The sequence below is a fragment of the Phragmites australis genome, chromosome 4 (genome assembly GCF_958298935.1).
Source record: "Phragmites australis chromosome 4, lpPhrAust1.1, whole genome shotgun sequence".
NCBI lineage: Eukaryota > Viridiplantae > Streptophyta > Magnoliopsida > Poales > Poaceae > Phragmites > Phragmites australis.
In genome coordinates, this window is record NC_084924.1 from 34,522,054 (window position 1) to 34,539,348 (window position 17,295).

Sequence of the window (17,295 nt, forward strand, 5' to 3'; positions counted from 1 at the left end):
CATGTGCGCACTATATGGCATTTTGGCTGGGACTTGAACTTGTCTCATCTAAGAAATTAGTAAGCTTTGCTGTTTATATCTTCTTGCATTACTTTCTTAAGGTGAACGATCAAATGTTGCTAGCGATATATTTCAACGTTGGTTCTGCTGATATCGTACACCTATTCATGCATCCTGTTTCATATTTGGTGTCAACTTTGCACATTGCAGGTTTCGAAGAAAGACTAGATAGTTAACCAGATCCAACAGGATTATCAAGAATCCGCTAAGGAGATGACTGTTCTTCGATGCACACTTAAAACAGTAAGCGATGGAAGGGATGTCTTGTGTTAGGAATGGAAGCAGCTGAGAAGAACTGTCAGTGCCTTGCAAAATGAAGTTGTTTCGTTGAAGCAGAAGATCAAATTGCTTGATGAAGATATACAGCCTAAGGAGAGCGAGATACTGCTCCGGGAGGGTGAAATTTCAATATTGCCTGATCGTATTGGCAAGCCATTCGACATCAACTGCAGCCCTCGGTCCTTGAAGCAGTTTAACTTGGAGTAAATTTGAATACAACAAATTCAATAACTTAGCTTCTGAAATACTCATCAGTCTTTATACAGAGTTCATGTGCTTGTGAATAATAGACGGGCAGTTTACATGCTTCTAGCTTTTTTGATCATCCAATGTGATCTTTTATGCACAGCTTGTACACACATTTGGATACAGCGTATTGCGATATTGCTGATCTTACAATATTTCTATTCTTGTAAAAGAGGGTTCAAATGGTTTTCCTGTGCAGCTAAGGAGCATTAGCCGCTTGACTAAGACAAACTCAGTATATGTTACTGGTTTCTGCCTCGCTTGGCTTTATTTAACCATTTCCCCCCTGCAAATTGGACAGAATTCTTGCAAACCGACCGCTAAGCTCATTACAATTTTATTTTACAACGATTACCCAGAGGATACATTGTGTTTCGATGCTTCTCCCTCTCAATAGATGTTGCACAAATCTTGAAGCATTTGAACGTAGCTGCAACAGACCCTTGTGCCTTCAATATGTACAAAATCCTCAAAGGGTAAAGTATAAAAGTACCTATCAAAACCATTCTGTAGAAAGAAAAACATGTCATATAAGGAGTTCAATCGACACAGTTCCAATGTATCTTGTGCATAGACCACAGCCAAATGTTGCTTTTAAGATTAGAAGCGATGAGAAACTTTGCTGCAATTGAACGAGGCTGAATTTCAGGGAGACCAACAAGCTCTTCCGCCACGACAAAACTTGTTGAATTGCCAAACTCGTCAGGCATCTGCAGGGGCGGATCCAGCCCAATGCCAAAAGGGGTGTTGGGCCTCTTGCTATTGGACCAAATTCATGGTTTATGGGCTAAAATGATGCATTTTTTATGAATTTTCTCTTTCTTTCTCCTGGACTTGTGGGCTAAAATGATGCATTTTTTTTCTGAATTTTCCTCTATCTTCCTCTGGGCTTCTTGGGCTGAGCCCGTGCTGCAGCCCCCCCCCCCAGCATGGGCCCTGGATCCACCCCTGGGCATCTGCAAAGAATAATAGCGACCCAATGAAAAAATGTGGGTAGCGGCCTAGGACTATATAAGACACTATTCAATAACAGCAACGTTAATCACGTGACAGACCTTAAACTAAGGAATTCCGTCCAGTTTCAATATCTCCATTCCTGATATCTTACTCGCCATGCTTGTGGTTCAACTAAACACAACAGTCACTGTTGAGCTATTCGGACTGGTCTGTGGGGCTTTGGAGCTGAAATGTTTAAGAGAGCATTTCAATCATAATACTGAAGCTTAAAAGACTGATCAAGTATAAAATGGCCGCTAACTATGCTTGCCACAAGGTTTGGAAAAAGTTTATTTATCCACTTCTGTTTATTAATGCAATAACATGAATAGATGGTTCTCAATTTGCAGTACTATGTGGTCATGTGCTTAAGAAAATAAACATCATACTGAGCGTGCAATAGTGCCAGCAAAAATCATGATCCTGACTAACTACTAAGCAAAATCGATATAGCACAGTGTGAGTAACACATTTTAACATAGAACCTGCACGGGAATTCTATACAGAAGCAATAATTCTAGAAATCATGGAATAATATCTGCATGCAAGAGCCCAAACCGTTTGGATTTCCTTGCTCATAGGAACACCTAAAAAGAGCTACTGCCTCTTCTGGCATGATCCCTCCAGTGCATTTGAATCCTTTCGGTTTAGGCGTTTGGTTCCTAGCAAAACAAACACACAAAAAGATTTTCGCCACACAATTTGTGAGTGCCATAAAACTATGTATGACAAGCATTAATAGAAAGGTTAAACAACTTCAAGTGTGATAAAATCATGACACTGCATGCCGCATATTGGAATACTGGCACGAATGAGCAAGCACTGTAAGTATAATATTAATTTGTTGTCATGTTCTAATGAGTATATAAGTTTACCAACATGTTGCTGCCTGTTTCCTTTCACTTACCCTGACAAATCATCTGATGAAGAACCCTTGGGCAATGACATGATCAATCCGCATCCTCCGAATTTATCAATGGCACAACCATAGTACACTTCTCTTATTCCTACTCAGAGAAAGTGAAACATATAAAATCAGAAATTCATATACCGTAAAACATTTTAACAGCAGAAGATAGACAATCAAAACATTTCGAACCAAGTATTGACAACGCCATTGCACACATTATACAGGGCTCACAGGTAACATAAAGGTCACATCTTGCGAATTTTTCTGCAACCTGTGCCTGATCAAGATCCATGCATTGCCACTCCCGAAGCAGGACATCGATTGCTTCCATCTCAGCATGCCTGGTAGCCTTAAATTTGAAAATCACAAGATAATGGCATAATCAACATAACACAGAAGCATCTTATAGCAGACATCAAATCTCCAGCAAAGATGGTAAAGAGCGCACATTCCTGGTGGCATTCGTCTTATTGCTACCAGAAGAAATATCCTTTCCATCTTCCACAATCACACATCTATCAACAGGGGAATAATAGGGACAAAACCATGCAATTTGCACACTAGGAATTAAGAATTGACTTTTATCAGGCTGAAGTGAAATTGGACCGTACCCTACAGGGACCTCAAGGTTGTCCAGCGCGAACTTCACCTATACAAACGAGCCGAAATTAAACACCAGAGGTAGAACAATACGTGTTGCGCTTGTAAGGCGAGCAGGATAGCGGCCATACCTGCTCGAGCGCAAGTTCCATAAACGCCGTCGCCTCCATCCTCAGTGCCGGGAGGGAGTACACGAAGTGCCCGGAGAGGTCCACGATATCGCAAATGATGCGGTCGTTCCGATCAGCCGTGTCATAGCCGGCGACGACGAGCGGGAGCGGCCCAGGATGCGGGCCGCGTGGGCGGCGATGAAGTGCGGGTCGGAGAGGAGGCAGCGCCACGGCCGGCAAACGGTGCGGAGGCGGCAGAGGTCCTCGGCCGGGCGGCGCAGCAGGATCTCGTACAGCGCGTTGGGGGGCAGGAGCAGGACGCCGCCCTTTGAGCCCGGCCTGGAGCGCGGGCTTGAGGGCGCCAGAGCCGAGCCTGCCCTGCGGTGACCGATCTCTGCGATAACAGAGGATAGTAGTTGGCATTCGTTGATCACCTTCCATCCAGGTGAGGTGAGCGGAACGAACGAGCAGGAACGGCGGGGTTTGAGCGGCCGGGGATGGGTGAAGGAGAGCTTACCAGGAAAGGGCGGTGCAGGTCGAGCTGGAATAGATCGCCAGCTTGCTGCCGCCGCCGCATCGGCCGGGCAATTTCGTCTTCCTCCGCTCGTTAGGTTAGCGTCTGCCACCGTGCTGATGCACTCGACTGACTGCGGCTTGCTAAGAGCACAAATGAGTGTGTTTTCTCTGATTTTTTTTATTTTTATATTTTATAACTTAAAAAATTAAATAAATAGATACCAGATAAAAAATTTATAACAATAGACGTCTATTGTTTAAAAAAACTACTTTTAAAGGACGGCAAGAATACATAGTAGCAAGCATGAGTCTTACCGTCTTATCAAAGAGGACGGTTATTGCTGTTCCCATGATAAACAATACTTAGCTGCTTAATTTTCTCTTCTCATCTACTCTGTTTAAAATAGTAGTCTTATATTAAAATATTAGAATTTTTAGTACTTAAAAATCCTATATAGAGTTTAAACTAAAATTCTATAAAAAAAACTATTTTTATAACTTCTAGCAATTATTAAAATCTTAAATAAATTTATAAAAATCTATAAAATTCACTAATATTATTCTTATGTGATCTAATAATTTCTAAAATTATTTTCAACCTTCAATTATATGGTGAAAAAATGAGTTCATTTATAATGATCTATTTATATATATATTTATAATTACATGTGATATTCTTCTTTTAACTCAATTTGAATTCAAATATATACAAACCTACGGCTAAAAATAATTTTAAAAATTATCCCATCATATAAGAAGGATATTAGTGATTTTTTCTATATTTTTAAGAATTTATTTGATGCAATAACAATTGCTAGAATTTATTAAAAATACCCATTCAGAGAATTTTAGTTTAATTTGTACACATACTTTTTAGTGAATCCTATTAAAATAGAATGCACATGGATTATGGAACATATATAAAGACTTTTAGGATTTTTAAGTAACAGAAAATCACTATTTTAAACAGAAAAATAGAAAGAGAAATTTAAACAACTGAACAATACTAACCGCACCATGCTCTCAGAGGACGGTAAGATCTGCGCTTGCCACGGTAGCATCTTACCGCCCTTTAAAAGAGTTATTGTCCTTTAAGAGGATGTTAGACATCTATTGTTATAAATTTTTTCATCTGAGTTCTATTTATTTATTTATTTATGTTTAAAATGTAAAAAAAACTATGTTTTCTCTTGCTCACGAACCGGTTCGCAAATTCGATCTATGGGCCTTAGCCCGTGCCCAAACGGCCCATCCAATTATTTTGACGGCGCGACGAGTGCTCGTTTAAGGGTTGAAGAGTATACTAAATACTGGCCGTGCATGCTATCAACGGATAGCATGCACATCCTTAATTAGAAAAACATTTAATTAATTGTTTTCCTAATCAAGACAAATTGGCATCCGCACGCAGAACGTGCCTGCGACAACACCTGGGAAAAAACGAATTTCTGTGTCCATAGGCAAAAATCCTATGCATTGAAAAAAGCATTTTATATACTATAAAAAAGCATTTCATATGCTGTAAAAAAGCATTTCATCTGATCATATTTTCTATTTTTAGTAATCCTAACAAAGACTAGCAGGACAATGCAGCAAAGAACAGAGACGCACCCAAGCAGTCCAGAAAATCCAAAAAGCAGATTGTTTCAATTTGTAAAACTCAAATCCATGTAAACTCATAAAAAACATATTAGTTCCAAATTACCAGCAATTCATATGAACCTAGAAAAGCATATTATGTGAATTTGAAAAGCAAAATTAGCATAATTAGGTACAGATTTGAGAAACACATTTCGAGGAATAAGCAATTTTTTAAAGTCATGAGCAAGTTTTCAAAAAATTGTAAGCAAATTATAATACACACAGAAGCATTTTTTTATATGAAGTTGATGTTAAAAAAATATCATCAAAATATACTGAACTAGGGTCTAGTTTTGAAGCTCTTATCGCACGAAACACAATGATGCAATCAGATTTTAATTTAGATGCTCGGTTTGAAAAATATGGTTTTTAAAAGTTTTGAAATGAAGTTGCATGTGAATGACGTAACCAATTTTATTATCTTTCTCTTCTCCATACATGCAACAGCACACGAGCCAATAAAATCTGATGCTCAATGAACGGCTGATGCGAGCATGCATGCCGCACGATAAGAGCATGCACGCTCGAAATTTAGTCTTTAGGTACGTAAAATTAAATAAATTTTGACTGTAAAAACATTCTGTTCAAGAATAGAAATCGTAAAAAAATTATCAAAAATAAATTTTGACCGTCAATTTTTTAAAATGTTATCAGTTATAGTAAAATTAACATCATATTAAAAGTGCTTTGACATACAAATCTATTGAGATAAAAATTATATACTAAACCTACATATAATTTAACTGATTATCGATTAAATTTTATGAGGTTTTAATTTTTTTCAAAACAAAATCCTTCAGCGCGTTCCTATCAGTTCCCTAAATTTATGTCCCTATAATCCACTCACATCTATTTTATTAATATCTTGTAACTAACAAATAACTGTTTTATATATAAAAGGTGTTATTTTCGACAACTATATTTTTAGCTGCTCTTACAATGTACGTGCTTATATAATAATTGTTTTTACAACATGTGTACTTATATAGTAACTGTTGTTACAATACGTGTACTTATGTGACAACTGATCTTATAAATTTTTATAACATATGTATTTATATAGTAACTATTGTTACAATACGTATGCTTATATGATAATTTCTCTTATAACATATATACTTGTGTAACAACTGCTCTTATAAATTTTTAAAACGTGTGTTTATAAGATACCACTTATATAGTAACTACTTTTATAACACATGTTCACCTATCAGCCCTCGACTCTCTTCCCCTCTCATCTCCTCACCTATACAAGAACAGTAATAGATGGGTAAAGAACCTCTTCTATTTGCTAAATGTAAAAAGTAAGAGAGGATAAATAGGAAACCTAATAGTAGGAAACCGATTGGGAAGGCGTGCCCCCAGCGGTTCAGCCTCATAGAAGCCAAAAAAAAAATGAAAGCAAGGTCTAGGCGGAAATTAGAACATGACAATGCTATGAGTTATTTGTGAGGTGTCAGATTCTTCAAGCTCAATGCTTGACGCCTTTATTAAAGAAGTGGCTGTCAACAGCAAGCATCCTAAATCCGCAAGGGAAATTGACAGTCTAGCTACAACTACGCATTAGCGTCGCATCCAAAAATCTGACAAAGGAAACAGATCAGCGAGTCCGATGCAAGGCTGCTCTTCAATTCGGGATTCCTGAAGGCAATTGTGGCCTATGCAAAGATACAGTCTGTGAAGGCTGCTGTTCTATATTACCTTACAATTGTGGCCTATGCAAAGATACAGTCTGTGAAGGCTGCTCTTCTATATTACCTTACATATTCTTTCACCTACAAAGTATAATGAGAATAATAGAACTGAGTTAGAAAACGAGGAGAGTAGCATAATGCAAATTAGCTGGTGTAGAATACAAGCAATTTTTTTCTCTCGATCATGAGAGACTTCCCTTGGGCATTTTTTTAATTTTAAGGTAAGAGAGTACCGAACCCTGGCTGACCAGGAAACTCGCTAAAACCAGTTTCTCATGAGGTACCACAAATTGGTACACCCTGGGTTCGAACCCGGATGGCTGTCCTCCCTACAGGAGGCACTAACCAACTGAGCAGCTTAGTTCGCAATACAAGCAAAATGAATTACCAGATATTGGACTGCTATTGAAAGTCATAAAAGATGGCAACTAAACAAGGCCATTCACATTTTACATAAAAAAAAGTGGAGGATAGCAGATCTGAAGATAGTGAGGCTTGACATTCAAGTGCAGGAGATTTACTGAATGCTTAGATTGAAACATATAGTTTTGCTTAGATTAAATTATGACTCAGATATACAGTTCAGGCTTCAGCTCGGTGACTAGCTCAGACAATTTTTCTTTCCTTTAACACTATCATGTGGTTAAGATTCCCCAGCTCATCTGTCTCACAAAAATAGGAGCACCACCTCATATTCTTATTCACAAAGGCGCTATAAAAAAGAGAGAGTATAAACTAGCATTTACAACTAAGCTCTATGTGCACTCACCTGGAACTGGAACAAAACTTTATACTTGTTTTATCTTCCAAGACACATCACTAGAAGTAAACACTAAGTCCAGGATTTGGATCCAAACAGCTAAGGCGTTAACTAAATTCCATTCTTTGTTTCTTTCAAAAGCTAAGAAAGCAACAGCAAGCATGACCTAGGATAAAAAGGCCTGGACAGGCATTTTCCAGCCTATCATGCTATAATACTATCAGTGTTGAGGATCAAAGGAAAGCAACAAATCTTCCTGCTCTTAATAACACAAAATGAGTTGATATAAAGATGCACCATTATATCGCAAAGTTCAGTAAGAAATTTGGATGTCATGAAAGGATTTGACACAGGAAAATGTGATGATTTATTAAGAAATTATGATTGTCACGGGTTTCTTTGTATGAATGAAAACAACATTTAACCGAAATACACTGGCAATGAATGAAAACAAATTGCCTAAATTCTCCTCACCTCATGTGGAGACACTTTTGTCCCTTGAATTTCTCAGCGAAGTTTCTCCTTCACAGAGTACTTCTTGGCAGCATCCCGCACCTTTTCAATATATCCTTCAATTGGTGGTGTGAGTGTTGCCATGTACCGATTTGCAGGGAAAGGTGTCATGTCAGGTACCATAGCAGCAGCTTGCAGCTTCTCAGGGAGTGCAGCAATGGCCTCCTTTTTGAGCCTCAGAAGCGTTGACTCCGCTGTTTGCCGTGCACGGTGCCGCCTCATTAACACGCGACTGCACTCTTTGGCAAGTCGCCGACCATCCTCGACTGTGAGCTCATATTTGGGGATTGCCTCCTCATCAACTAGCCCAAGACTGATATAGTCTAGGCCTGGTGGACCCATCAACACGCGGCCCCCATCATCTCCACCAGTACCTTTGGATTTGGCTTTAGCTTTAGCTTTGGCCATATCAAGCTCACGTTGCCTCTCCTTCGAGATGAGTCCAAGCTCCTCACGTTTGGCCTCACGAAGATGCTCCTTGGGGGACAAGTGCCGCAGGGGAGTAGGGGCATTGAGACAAGACTCTGAAATCTGAGTGATGCGCTCAATGGCCTCACGACGACCACGGCCACTGCCACCACCCCCGCCAGTTGAAGGTGTACCTTTCTTTGCTATGGAGGAACGCTTCAAAGGCTGGCCTGATTTGAGCTTAGCTTTGCCCTTGGCTGTGCCACTCACTGGTGCATGCTGTTGAAGCTGGTGATGCTGGCTGGCCACACCAGATGCCAATGCAGGGCTTACAGTTAGTGTCTTGAAGAGACGCCAAAACACGATATTTGGTGCACTGGAAGCCATTCGACCGCCTCTTCTGCAAGAATCAGAAATATGTAACTAGGTTGACTTTTGCGCATATCTTAGTGAAATATAGAATTTTCATGCAGGCAGTTAATCAAAAAGACCAGGTAGGATCCAATAAAACAATTAAGCTGCAATGGATGAATGTAGAATATAAAATAAGATGTTCTTGAACCACGTCAAAAGAATATGCAATAGAAACACTAAATGCTGATTATATACAATAGAAAACAGCATGTGAATAAATCCACACAGGAAATATCAAGCAGAATCTCTGGCTATAAATTCAAAACTCTAGCTAACAATAAGAAAACGTAATCTACAGAGATGAATATACGATGAGGCAGCATATCAAGAACGATAGATCCAAATATCCCATTTACATTGTTCATAGTTACATTACAAGTTCAATAGCAGCCGGATGAGGCATCAGTGTGCGGCTGCAGCTAGACAGGTCGGAGGAGACGTCTGCGTCAGCGTGCGGCTGCAGCTGGGGGCAATGTGCTGCTGCTGCACTGCTGGAGAAGGGCGGCGGAGGAAGCGTAGTGCGAGTAGAGGGCAGTGGCAGGGGGGTAGGCCAGATCACCAGAGTAGGTTTGCAGTGGAGGCTCAGGAGGTGCAGAATGTTGTGGGGCGATGTGCAGGTGTACGACTCTACATCCGGAGGCATCCTGTGCTGCGCAGGACGGCAAGAGTCTGTTGGAAACGGCTATGTAGTGGTAGGACAGCATGGGCGGTTGCAGTGTGGGAATCAAGATTCCGCCCAGCCCCAGGCAAAGTTCTAATTGTCTAAAACTTATGCCAAATGCTACCCAAGTCAAGACATAGCAAAAATACAGCGCAAATGCATAATCGATATGGAACTTAAGCCACATGCTTGCCATACAACAATATAGGACGAACCCAGGGGAAAGATATCACAAAAGAGAAATACAAAGTACGTATAGAATTAACAAATAGCTAGTTCATCCTCCCTATCATGCGCTCAACAGCAGTAGGACAAAAGCTTTTGTACCAGTTATGCATTTCCATTGTAAACCTAAGGCAAGAGATAAATCATAGGTTCAAATAAGCATTTCCATTGTAAACCTAAGGCAAGAGATAAATCATAGGTTCAAATAAGCACCTCTCGGAAGCTCAACCATTAATTGCACAAATAAACCAACAATTCCTCAGCAACAGGCAAAATGAAACTACTCTAAAGCGTTTAAGGAAAAGATCCTAATGCTCGGTGTTGGTAGCTGCTCGGCCGGCCGAGGAGTGGGGATTAATCTGTTAATCGGGGATTAACTGAATTAATTGGTCGACCATTAATCGGTTGGTACAAAGTACTTACGTAAACATGTATGAGATGCTAAGAGCTAACTAGGACAGCAAGGAGGCTTGATATTGTAGTTTTTGATGACGAATACTTGATTAGAAGGCGATAAATCTGCAAAATAAATAACAATCCATGAGTATGTGCTTCAGATATAAACTATAAATTCCAAAAAAGTGGCAGCAGTCATTCTCATCCAACCAAACACATTAACTTGTGATAAACATACATCAAAACATCTTATTGTAACATTATAGGTATAAAGGATGTATAAATAAACTAAATAAAAGCTGCTGAAAATAGAAAAGAAAAAGAAAAAAACAGAAAAGGGGAAGGCATCTGGTTGGCCCAGCTTAACAGATCCCTTCCCTACTGCAGCCCAAAAGCCCATTAGGGTTCAATTACTTGCACACCGCTCCCCTCCCAACTGCCAAGTCCCGAATCCGCTCCTCTACCATCGCCTGCCCGTGCCTGCTCCCCCCCTGCCACCGCTCACCCGTGCCTGCTCCCCCTGCCACCGCTCGCCCGCACCTTCTCTCCCCTGCCGCCACCTCTTTCTCACCTCCCCCGCTGCCTCCTTGCCTCCCCTTGCCGCCACCCGCTGCCTGCACCTACTCTACCCCGCCGTCGCCTCCTCAGTCCCCCCTGTGGCTGCCACCGCCTTTCCCCCGAATCCTCTTCCTCCTCTCCTTCGACGCAGCTAGACGTGTTGGACGCGCGAATACACGTCGACAAGGCGAATTTTTTTTGGACACGCATATCCCGGTAACACAGTTCAGTGGAATTAATCAGAGGTCAACCCAATTAATCGGTGTGAAGTAATCAGGTTGTTAGACCGATTAATCAGGTTGTCACCTTAATCTACTCGTTGCCCTGTATTTTTTCATCACATACTGCAATGTACAGTCTCAAAACCTAGCGCCGAGGATGAAGATCTTATCCAACGCTGAACCGCCGCCGCCACACAAACATCCTAAAACTAGCACCTTTATCCAAAAACTAAATGTACGACATCACTTCACCGGACCCAGCAACAAGAACCATCCTATAGTCACCCACGGGCACTAACACGATGAAATGAAACCGCGAGATAGAGAGAAGATCGAAGGGGTGATCAGCGCGCCGTTACCTGGAACGGAGCGGAAGACGGCCACCGGCGCGGACAGAGCGAGCCTCGGATGGGCGGGCGGTGGCGGCGCGCGTGAGGGCAGGGCGGGTGGCGAGTTCGTGAGCCTTAGCGGCGCGGCGGCCGTGGGTGGAGTGCCTTCGTGAGCGACTCAGTGGTCGGGGAGGGAAGCAGACGGGCAATGCGTTGGACGAGCGACTCAGTGGTCGGGGTGGAGGCGAGCCACGATGAAGGTCCCCAACGTACGGCTCGGCGCGTCCTCGGCCCTCGAATCCGGTCTTCCTTGGTGCACGGGCGAAAGGATGGCCGACTCCTCAGAGCCGGGCGGACGGATGATAGGGGCGGAGGAGGTGCTGGCGCGGCGGCGGGGACTTGGGCGGAGGCGGCAGGCGAGGTTTGATCTAGGGATGAGAGAGCGAGAGAGGTGAGGTGGGCGGGTGGCGGCGCGGAACGGGGAGCGCCCGAGGTGGGGCCTGGAAACGGCGACATAGTGACTTCGTCCGTGCCATCCGTTGGATTGGAAACGGTTACCGCAACAATTCCGGTGATACAGTAAAATCAGTACAATATTTTCGTACCGTACTCGTGCTACAATATTTCGCTATAAATTACTGTTTTTCTCTCACAAATTACTGTCCACTGTACTATCTGCCTCTAAAAGTTAGAGGAACCTGTTCCCAAATACCAGGCAAACATTGGCATCTTAAAATTCAATTCATACCGAGGACCAACGGACAACATGGTGGTGTATCGCGATCACAACTTCGTGGACATGCGATGTAGGAACGTGGACGAGACGGTCTACTGTCGTAACCATGGATGAAGAAATGGGAAAAATAATAATAGCATTTTAATGGAAAATTGCAAAAATTAAATTTAGAAATGGAAATCGAAATGCCGACGTCCAATATGGCACACATGTGACCGCGAGGAAATGGATGTGTCGGTACTTGATGTGCCGACAGTTCAGAACTTGTTGACACTCGATATGCCAACAGATCCCGCTCTACAAGCCAATATGATGCTGACAGGTCCTGCTCTACAGGCCAACAGAGATACCGACGGGTCATATGTGATCACTTTTCAACACTTGGAGTATCAACAAAGGTCTAATGGGCTCTTCATTTTTAGCTTTATTTTTGTAATTTTTCATTAAAATACTATTATTCAAAAAAATTCAAGAAATGGAGATCCCTCCTCAACCCCGCCATGTTTTTGCAGTGTCTCCAGAACGTGCAAGTATCTCTCTCTTAACAACATCGAATAGCTTGGTAGACACCTATCTGCCCTCGTTGTTTTATCGTCATAGTCTCGTCGTGTATGGATCTTTATACAGAGGCGGCAGCAAATGGAAGCGCAAGCCGACGAAGCTGGCCACTGCTGCAGGCGCAGGTACGCAGAAACAGCCTACTGATCCCCGTGCTCTACAGATGCTGGGGAACAATTTATGCATCCAAAAGAAAAAAACTATTTTTCGGGCGTATGGTGGGGACAATTTATAACAGCTCCTGCAATCTTGGGATATATTGCCAGCTGATGAACACTGTTAAGAGCTTCACATGTTTAGACTACCCAACCATATTCCCTTCATTTCGTTCCCTTCCCGATTCCCTTTCCCGTTCTCATTCTCTTTATTTCCTCTCATCTCCAACAGCTTCCCTTCGAAGGGAATCGCGAAGGGAAAGGAGAGAGAATCCCGTCCTGAAGGGAATGACTCTGAGAATCCCGTCGTGAAAGGAACCGTGAAGAGAAACCGTTGGGAGCGTTGAAGGGAACAAAAATCCCTTCACGACGAGAATCTGAACCTGAAGGGAATCCATTGGCTTTAGTCTAACCCGGTCCCTAGAATCCATCCTTTTAACTAAAGTCTGTCGAAATCAATTGTCCCTTCCTTTTTACTGGAACTTACAACAGAACTTGTTTCAGAGAACAGGTGTGGCCCGAAGAAAGTGTGGACCAAGTGGGGTTTTTTTTTTTTTTGCAGTGCATAGTTATGATAGAAGAACTGATTAGGAAATATGCATTGCATTTATCTGATGATCACTGACATTATAATGCTTATGTTTTAAGACGTGTGTTGAATTGAGGTGGGTCAAATGCTTGCCTTGTTGTAATGCTTTTTTAGTGTATTTACTTTTTTAAAGGTCAATCTAATGATATATATTAGTCAATTAGGTTTCTACCATAGGTTTTGTAATTACCCAAGAGCTTTGAGGATTTAGACCATCTGCTAAGTGTCATTCCAGTTTGATGTACCCAAGCCACCACTTTCCATGGAAGCAACGAGCCACAACTTGGCTTGCTACAATGAACTATAATCCTTTCATTTGGAACAAATCAGATGGCGTAAGCTCCATTGAACTGTGCGTGTAATAATTTTAAGGGAATTATTAGTCTGAGTTCGAGCACTTCTTTTGATTGATTTAATTAAGACTAAGGGCAAATACATGACAGCTTTGATATGCGTCCATGATGCATGCGCGTATTTGCGTTTTGTGTGATGTCTTATAAATGCTATATAATTTTCAGCACCTACAATTAGATTATCCAGAAGTTGTATGACAGCAGGATCTCAGAATCGCCCTCAGTAATTTCTTTTGTTTTAAATTTCGATAGCCTGAAAAGGGGCAGAAGCCGAGGCTTCTAATTGGATAGCCTGGATAATGAACTATTAGATTCAAGAATAGTTTATGTGTCGTCCAGTTATCTTATTGAAAGGCTTCTGTTGGTGTAAGAGATCATATTGTTTCAGTAGATACGGTGAGAGTTTCTTCGAAGGAAGAGACTCAAGCTTAGAAATGAAGTTTAAGAGGAAGAAACACCACAAATGTATTGATAGTAAAATATGGACCGGGCTAAGGGGAGTATCATAGGAAGACTTTGTGATTGTGCTCCTCTGTGCTGTGTTGAGCGTGCTCCTTCCGACCTCTCTTTTCCAATGACCACGACCCCTTATTTATAAGGTAGTATGTAGATTAGTGTGCAAGTTATCACGATGTACAAATAGCTAGGACCTAACCGAATTACTAGACCTTATCCTGGATAATTACCTTTTACTCTACATAGAAGATAACTATCTACCGTGGTAATTATTATGGTGCCTACCCCCTGAGAGGTGACTCGGTCGCCAATTGTGGCCCGGTGCCGCTCTGCCAGGGGTCAGGCGACTTCCATCGCGCTGGGATGTCAGAATAAGCACTACATGCACTGGCATTAATCGTCTGTCACCTCGCATCAGGTTGGCTGCAGGGGTGTCCTTTCTTCCTGATATTATCTCTGGAGGCCGGCTGCGTCTTTAGGCTTCGAAAGGCCGTATGGGCACCAGGGAGGTGACCCGAAGGGGTCCGCAGCTTCCGGGGATAAGGCCTCCTACTGAGTTCGGAGGCCGAAGGCTCTGGAGGGGCTTGCTATAGCTTCGAGTCCTCGGAAGGCCACGTACGTGCCGGAGAGGTGGCCCGAAGGGGTTCGCAACCTCTGGGGATAAGGTCTCCTACTGAGTCCGGAGGTCGAATGCTCTGAAGGGACATTTGATAGCGATCGTCAACCATTATCCTCAGGTTGGTCTATTTTCCCCCAACAGTACCCTCTCATTTTCTGGCCTTAACGTTTGGAGGGGTGAGAGGATGTAGAGGAAAACCAACTCCAGCCTGGGTTTGTAACAAGAATGTCCGAAGTCCATTCCCCGTCCCTGAGGAGTTTTTCGGCGGGAACTGCGGGCATTGATGGTGAAGCTCAAGGCTGCCGGAGCATTGGTGATGGCGGCATACCCTGGGGTTATGCTGAGGTCGGAGGTGCAGCCGGCGTCGAAGTCCGAGTCGAAGACCGAAGATGTATTAGCAGAGAAGGTACGCTCCAAAGCCTGTTGGAGTTGGAGTATGCGGTATTGGGACCCGAGGCCGGAGGGGTGTCGGCGGAGGTTATGTGCTCCGGGGTCTGTGCCGGATTCTTCGGACTTTTTTGGTGATGGGTCTTCTTGCCATTTGAGTTTGTCAGAGTGGGGAATTACATGTGGGATCGGGGAATCCCCACATTCACCAGTTTGAGGACGGTAGGATGGGATGTGTCACTGGTGTGTTTCTGACTGGATAATTCGTGGGTTCATTTAGGGTCTTGTGCCCACGCCCCTGGCATACACCGAAAGGAGTCTAGGTCATTAACGTGATGGGACGTTCGTGCAAGACAACGAGACGTTGCTGTGGGATGTTGCCATGTGTCGGTGGAACAACCGGGATATGGCCACGGGCCCCTAGACATTAATGAGGGACACCATGGAGCGATGCCGCGTTGGTTCCGCTTCTCTTCCTCGGCGTATGTGGTTGCTCGGCCCGGATATAAAGCTGGGGTCATCCGGCTGGATTTACCACCACCTCACGAGCAAGCACTCAACTTGACTTTGAATATGGCATCGTCTTCCTCCCCATCCTCTTCAAAAATGTCAATGATCTCGACTGCTTCTACTGGGGCTGGGCCGTCTCGGCCACCGGTGGTGGCGCCGGTGGCCATCCAGCTTCCGTCCATGTGGGGTGGACAGCTGTCTGTCGCCCTTGCCCAACCCCAGTTCGGGAGACCACGCCTGTCGAGATCATCGATATTTCTGACGATGATGAGGAGATCGACTGGGATCTCCACAGAGTGACGAGGAGGAGTAGGCTTCGGCGGCAAGGGCCAGGAAGTAGCGGGAGGAGACCCCAAAAGTGGCTCCTTCGGTTTCTTCCTCGTCTTTTGACAGCTCGGGGGCCGGCTACTGCATCAGCTTCTGTGACGGCAGGCACGATTTGTTTAATAAATATAATTTGGACCTCTGGTGGCGATTGCATCTCTTTTTGGGCCGAAGTGTAAGGGGATCCTTCGAGCAGGGGACCGCATGTCTGTGTGCCTTCGTGCCTTCGAGCTGCACTTCTTCGTCTCCATCGTAGGCGATAGCTAGTTTTTTGGATTACCGATGTACCGAGCCTTCGCATAGATTATAGTTGGTTTCGTTCCTTCCAGGGAAGAGGCGGCCTTGGGAATCTGGTGGTGGTAGACACGTAGGGTAACTGAGGAGGGCCGGGTGAAGCAGTGGCGACCTCGTCATTCCCAGTTATCGCGTACTCCTCGGGCTCAGTGCTGGTAGGGCCTTCTTCCAAATTTGTTCCAGATTTTTGACCCAGCGAAGTCCATCTGGAACCTTTGGAGACAAGCTCTGGAGGTGGACCTCGACCCTTTGGGTTCTTAGCCACTGCCCGGCTCTAGAGGTAATCCGTCCAAAGCCTAGCGACAACGTGTCGAAGGCGAAGCTGAAGGCTAGGCGGGAGAGGTGGTCCTTGACCCCCCTCGGCCCTTAGCCGCTGCCTGGCTCCGGAGGTAATCTGACCAAATCCTAGCGATAGCGTGTTGGAGGAGAAGCTGAAGGCTAGGCGGGAGAGGTGGTCCTCCACCCTCTCGACCCTTAGCCGCTGCCCAGCTCCAGAGGTAATCCGTCCAAATCTTGGCGACAACGTGTTGGAGGCGAAGCCGAAGGCTAGGCGAGAGAGGTGGTCCTCGACCCCCTCGGCCCTTAGTCATTGCTTAGCTCCAGAGATAATCTGCCCAGAGCCTAGCAACAGCGTGTCGGAGACGAAGACAAAGGCTAGGCGGGAGAGGTGGTCCTCGACCCCCTTGGCCCTTAGTCGTTGCCCGGCTCCAGAGTTAATCCGTCCGAAGCCTGGCGATGACGTGTCGGAGGCGAAGCCAAAGGCTAGGTGGGAGAGAT

The 17,295-nt window shown here is 43.9% G+C and overlaps 2 protein-coding genes across 4 annotated transcripts; both read right to left on the bottom strand.

Moving 5' to 3' along the window:
* Positions 1 to 1,136: 1,136 nt before the first annotated feature.
* Positions 1,137 to 3,859, bottom strand: LOC133916203 (tRNA-specific adenosine deaminase TAD2-like). Of its 2 annotated transcripts, XM_062359772.1 has the most exons (9): positions 3,719 to 3,858; positions 3,223 to 3,595; positions 3,103 to 3,140; positions 2,940 to 3,006; positions 2,681 to 2,840; positions 2,489 to 2,588; positions 2,140 to 2,243; positions 1,641 to 1,767; positions 1,137 to 1,541 (listed from the first exon to the last, which is right to left on the bottom strand). In XM_062359772.1, the coding sequence occupies exons 2-8, from the start codon at positions 3,259 to 3,261 to the stop codon at positions 1,727 to 1,729; spliced, it is 549 nt and encodes a 182-aa protein (XP_062215756.1). In that variant the 5' UTR covers positions 3,262 to 3,595; positions 3,719 to 3,858; the 3' UTR covers positions 1,137 to 1,541; positions 1,641 to 1,726. The 2 variants fall into 2 exon arrangements, with proteins under 2 accessions (XP_062215756.1, XP_062215755.1); XM_062359771.1 differs by having other exon boundaries at positions 2,940 to 3,140; positions 3,719 to 3,859.
* Positions 3,860 to 6,744: 2,885 nt separating this feature from the next.
* LOC133916204 (uncharacterized) lies at positions 6,745 to 10,207 on the bottom strand. Of its 2 annotated transcripts, none has more exons than XM_062359774.1 (2): positions 8,287 to 10,207; positions 6,745 to 7,116 (listed from the first exon to the last, which is right to left on the bottom strand). In XM_062359774.1, exon 1 carries the CDS (start codon positions 9,118 to 9,120, stop codon positions 8,320 to 8,322), a length of 801 nt encoding a protein of 266 aa, XP_062215758.1. In that variant the 5' UTR covers positions 9,121 to 10,207; the 3' UTR covers positions 6,745 to 7,116; positions 8,287 to 8,319. The 2 variants fall into 2 exon arrangements, with proteins under 2 accessions (XP_062215758.1, XP_062215757.1); XM_062359773.1 differs by having other exon boundaries at positions 6,746 to 7,133; positions 8,287 to 10,206.
* Between the last annotated feature and the right edge of the window lie 7,088 nt (positions 10,208 to 17,295).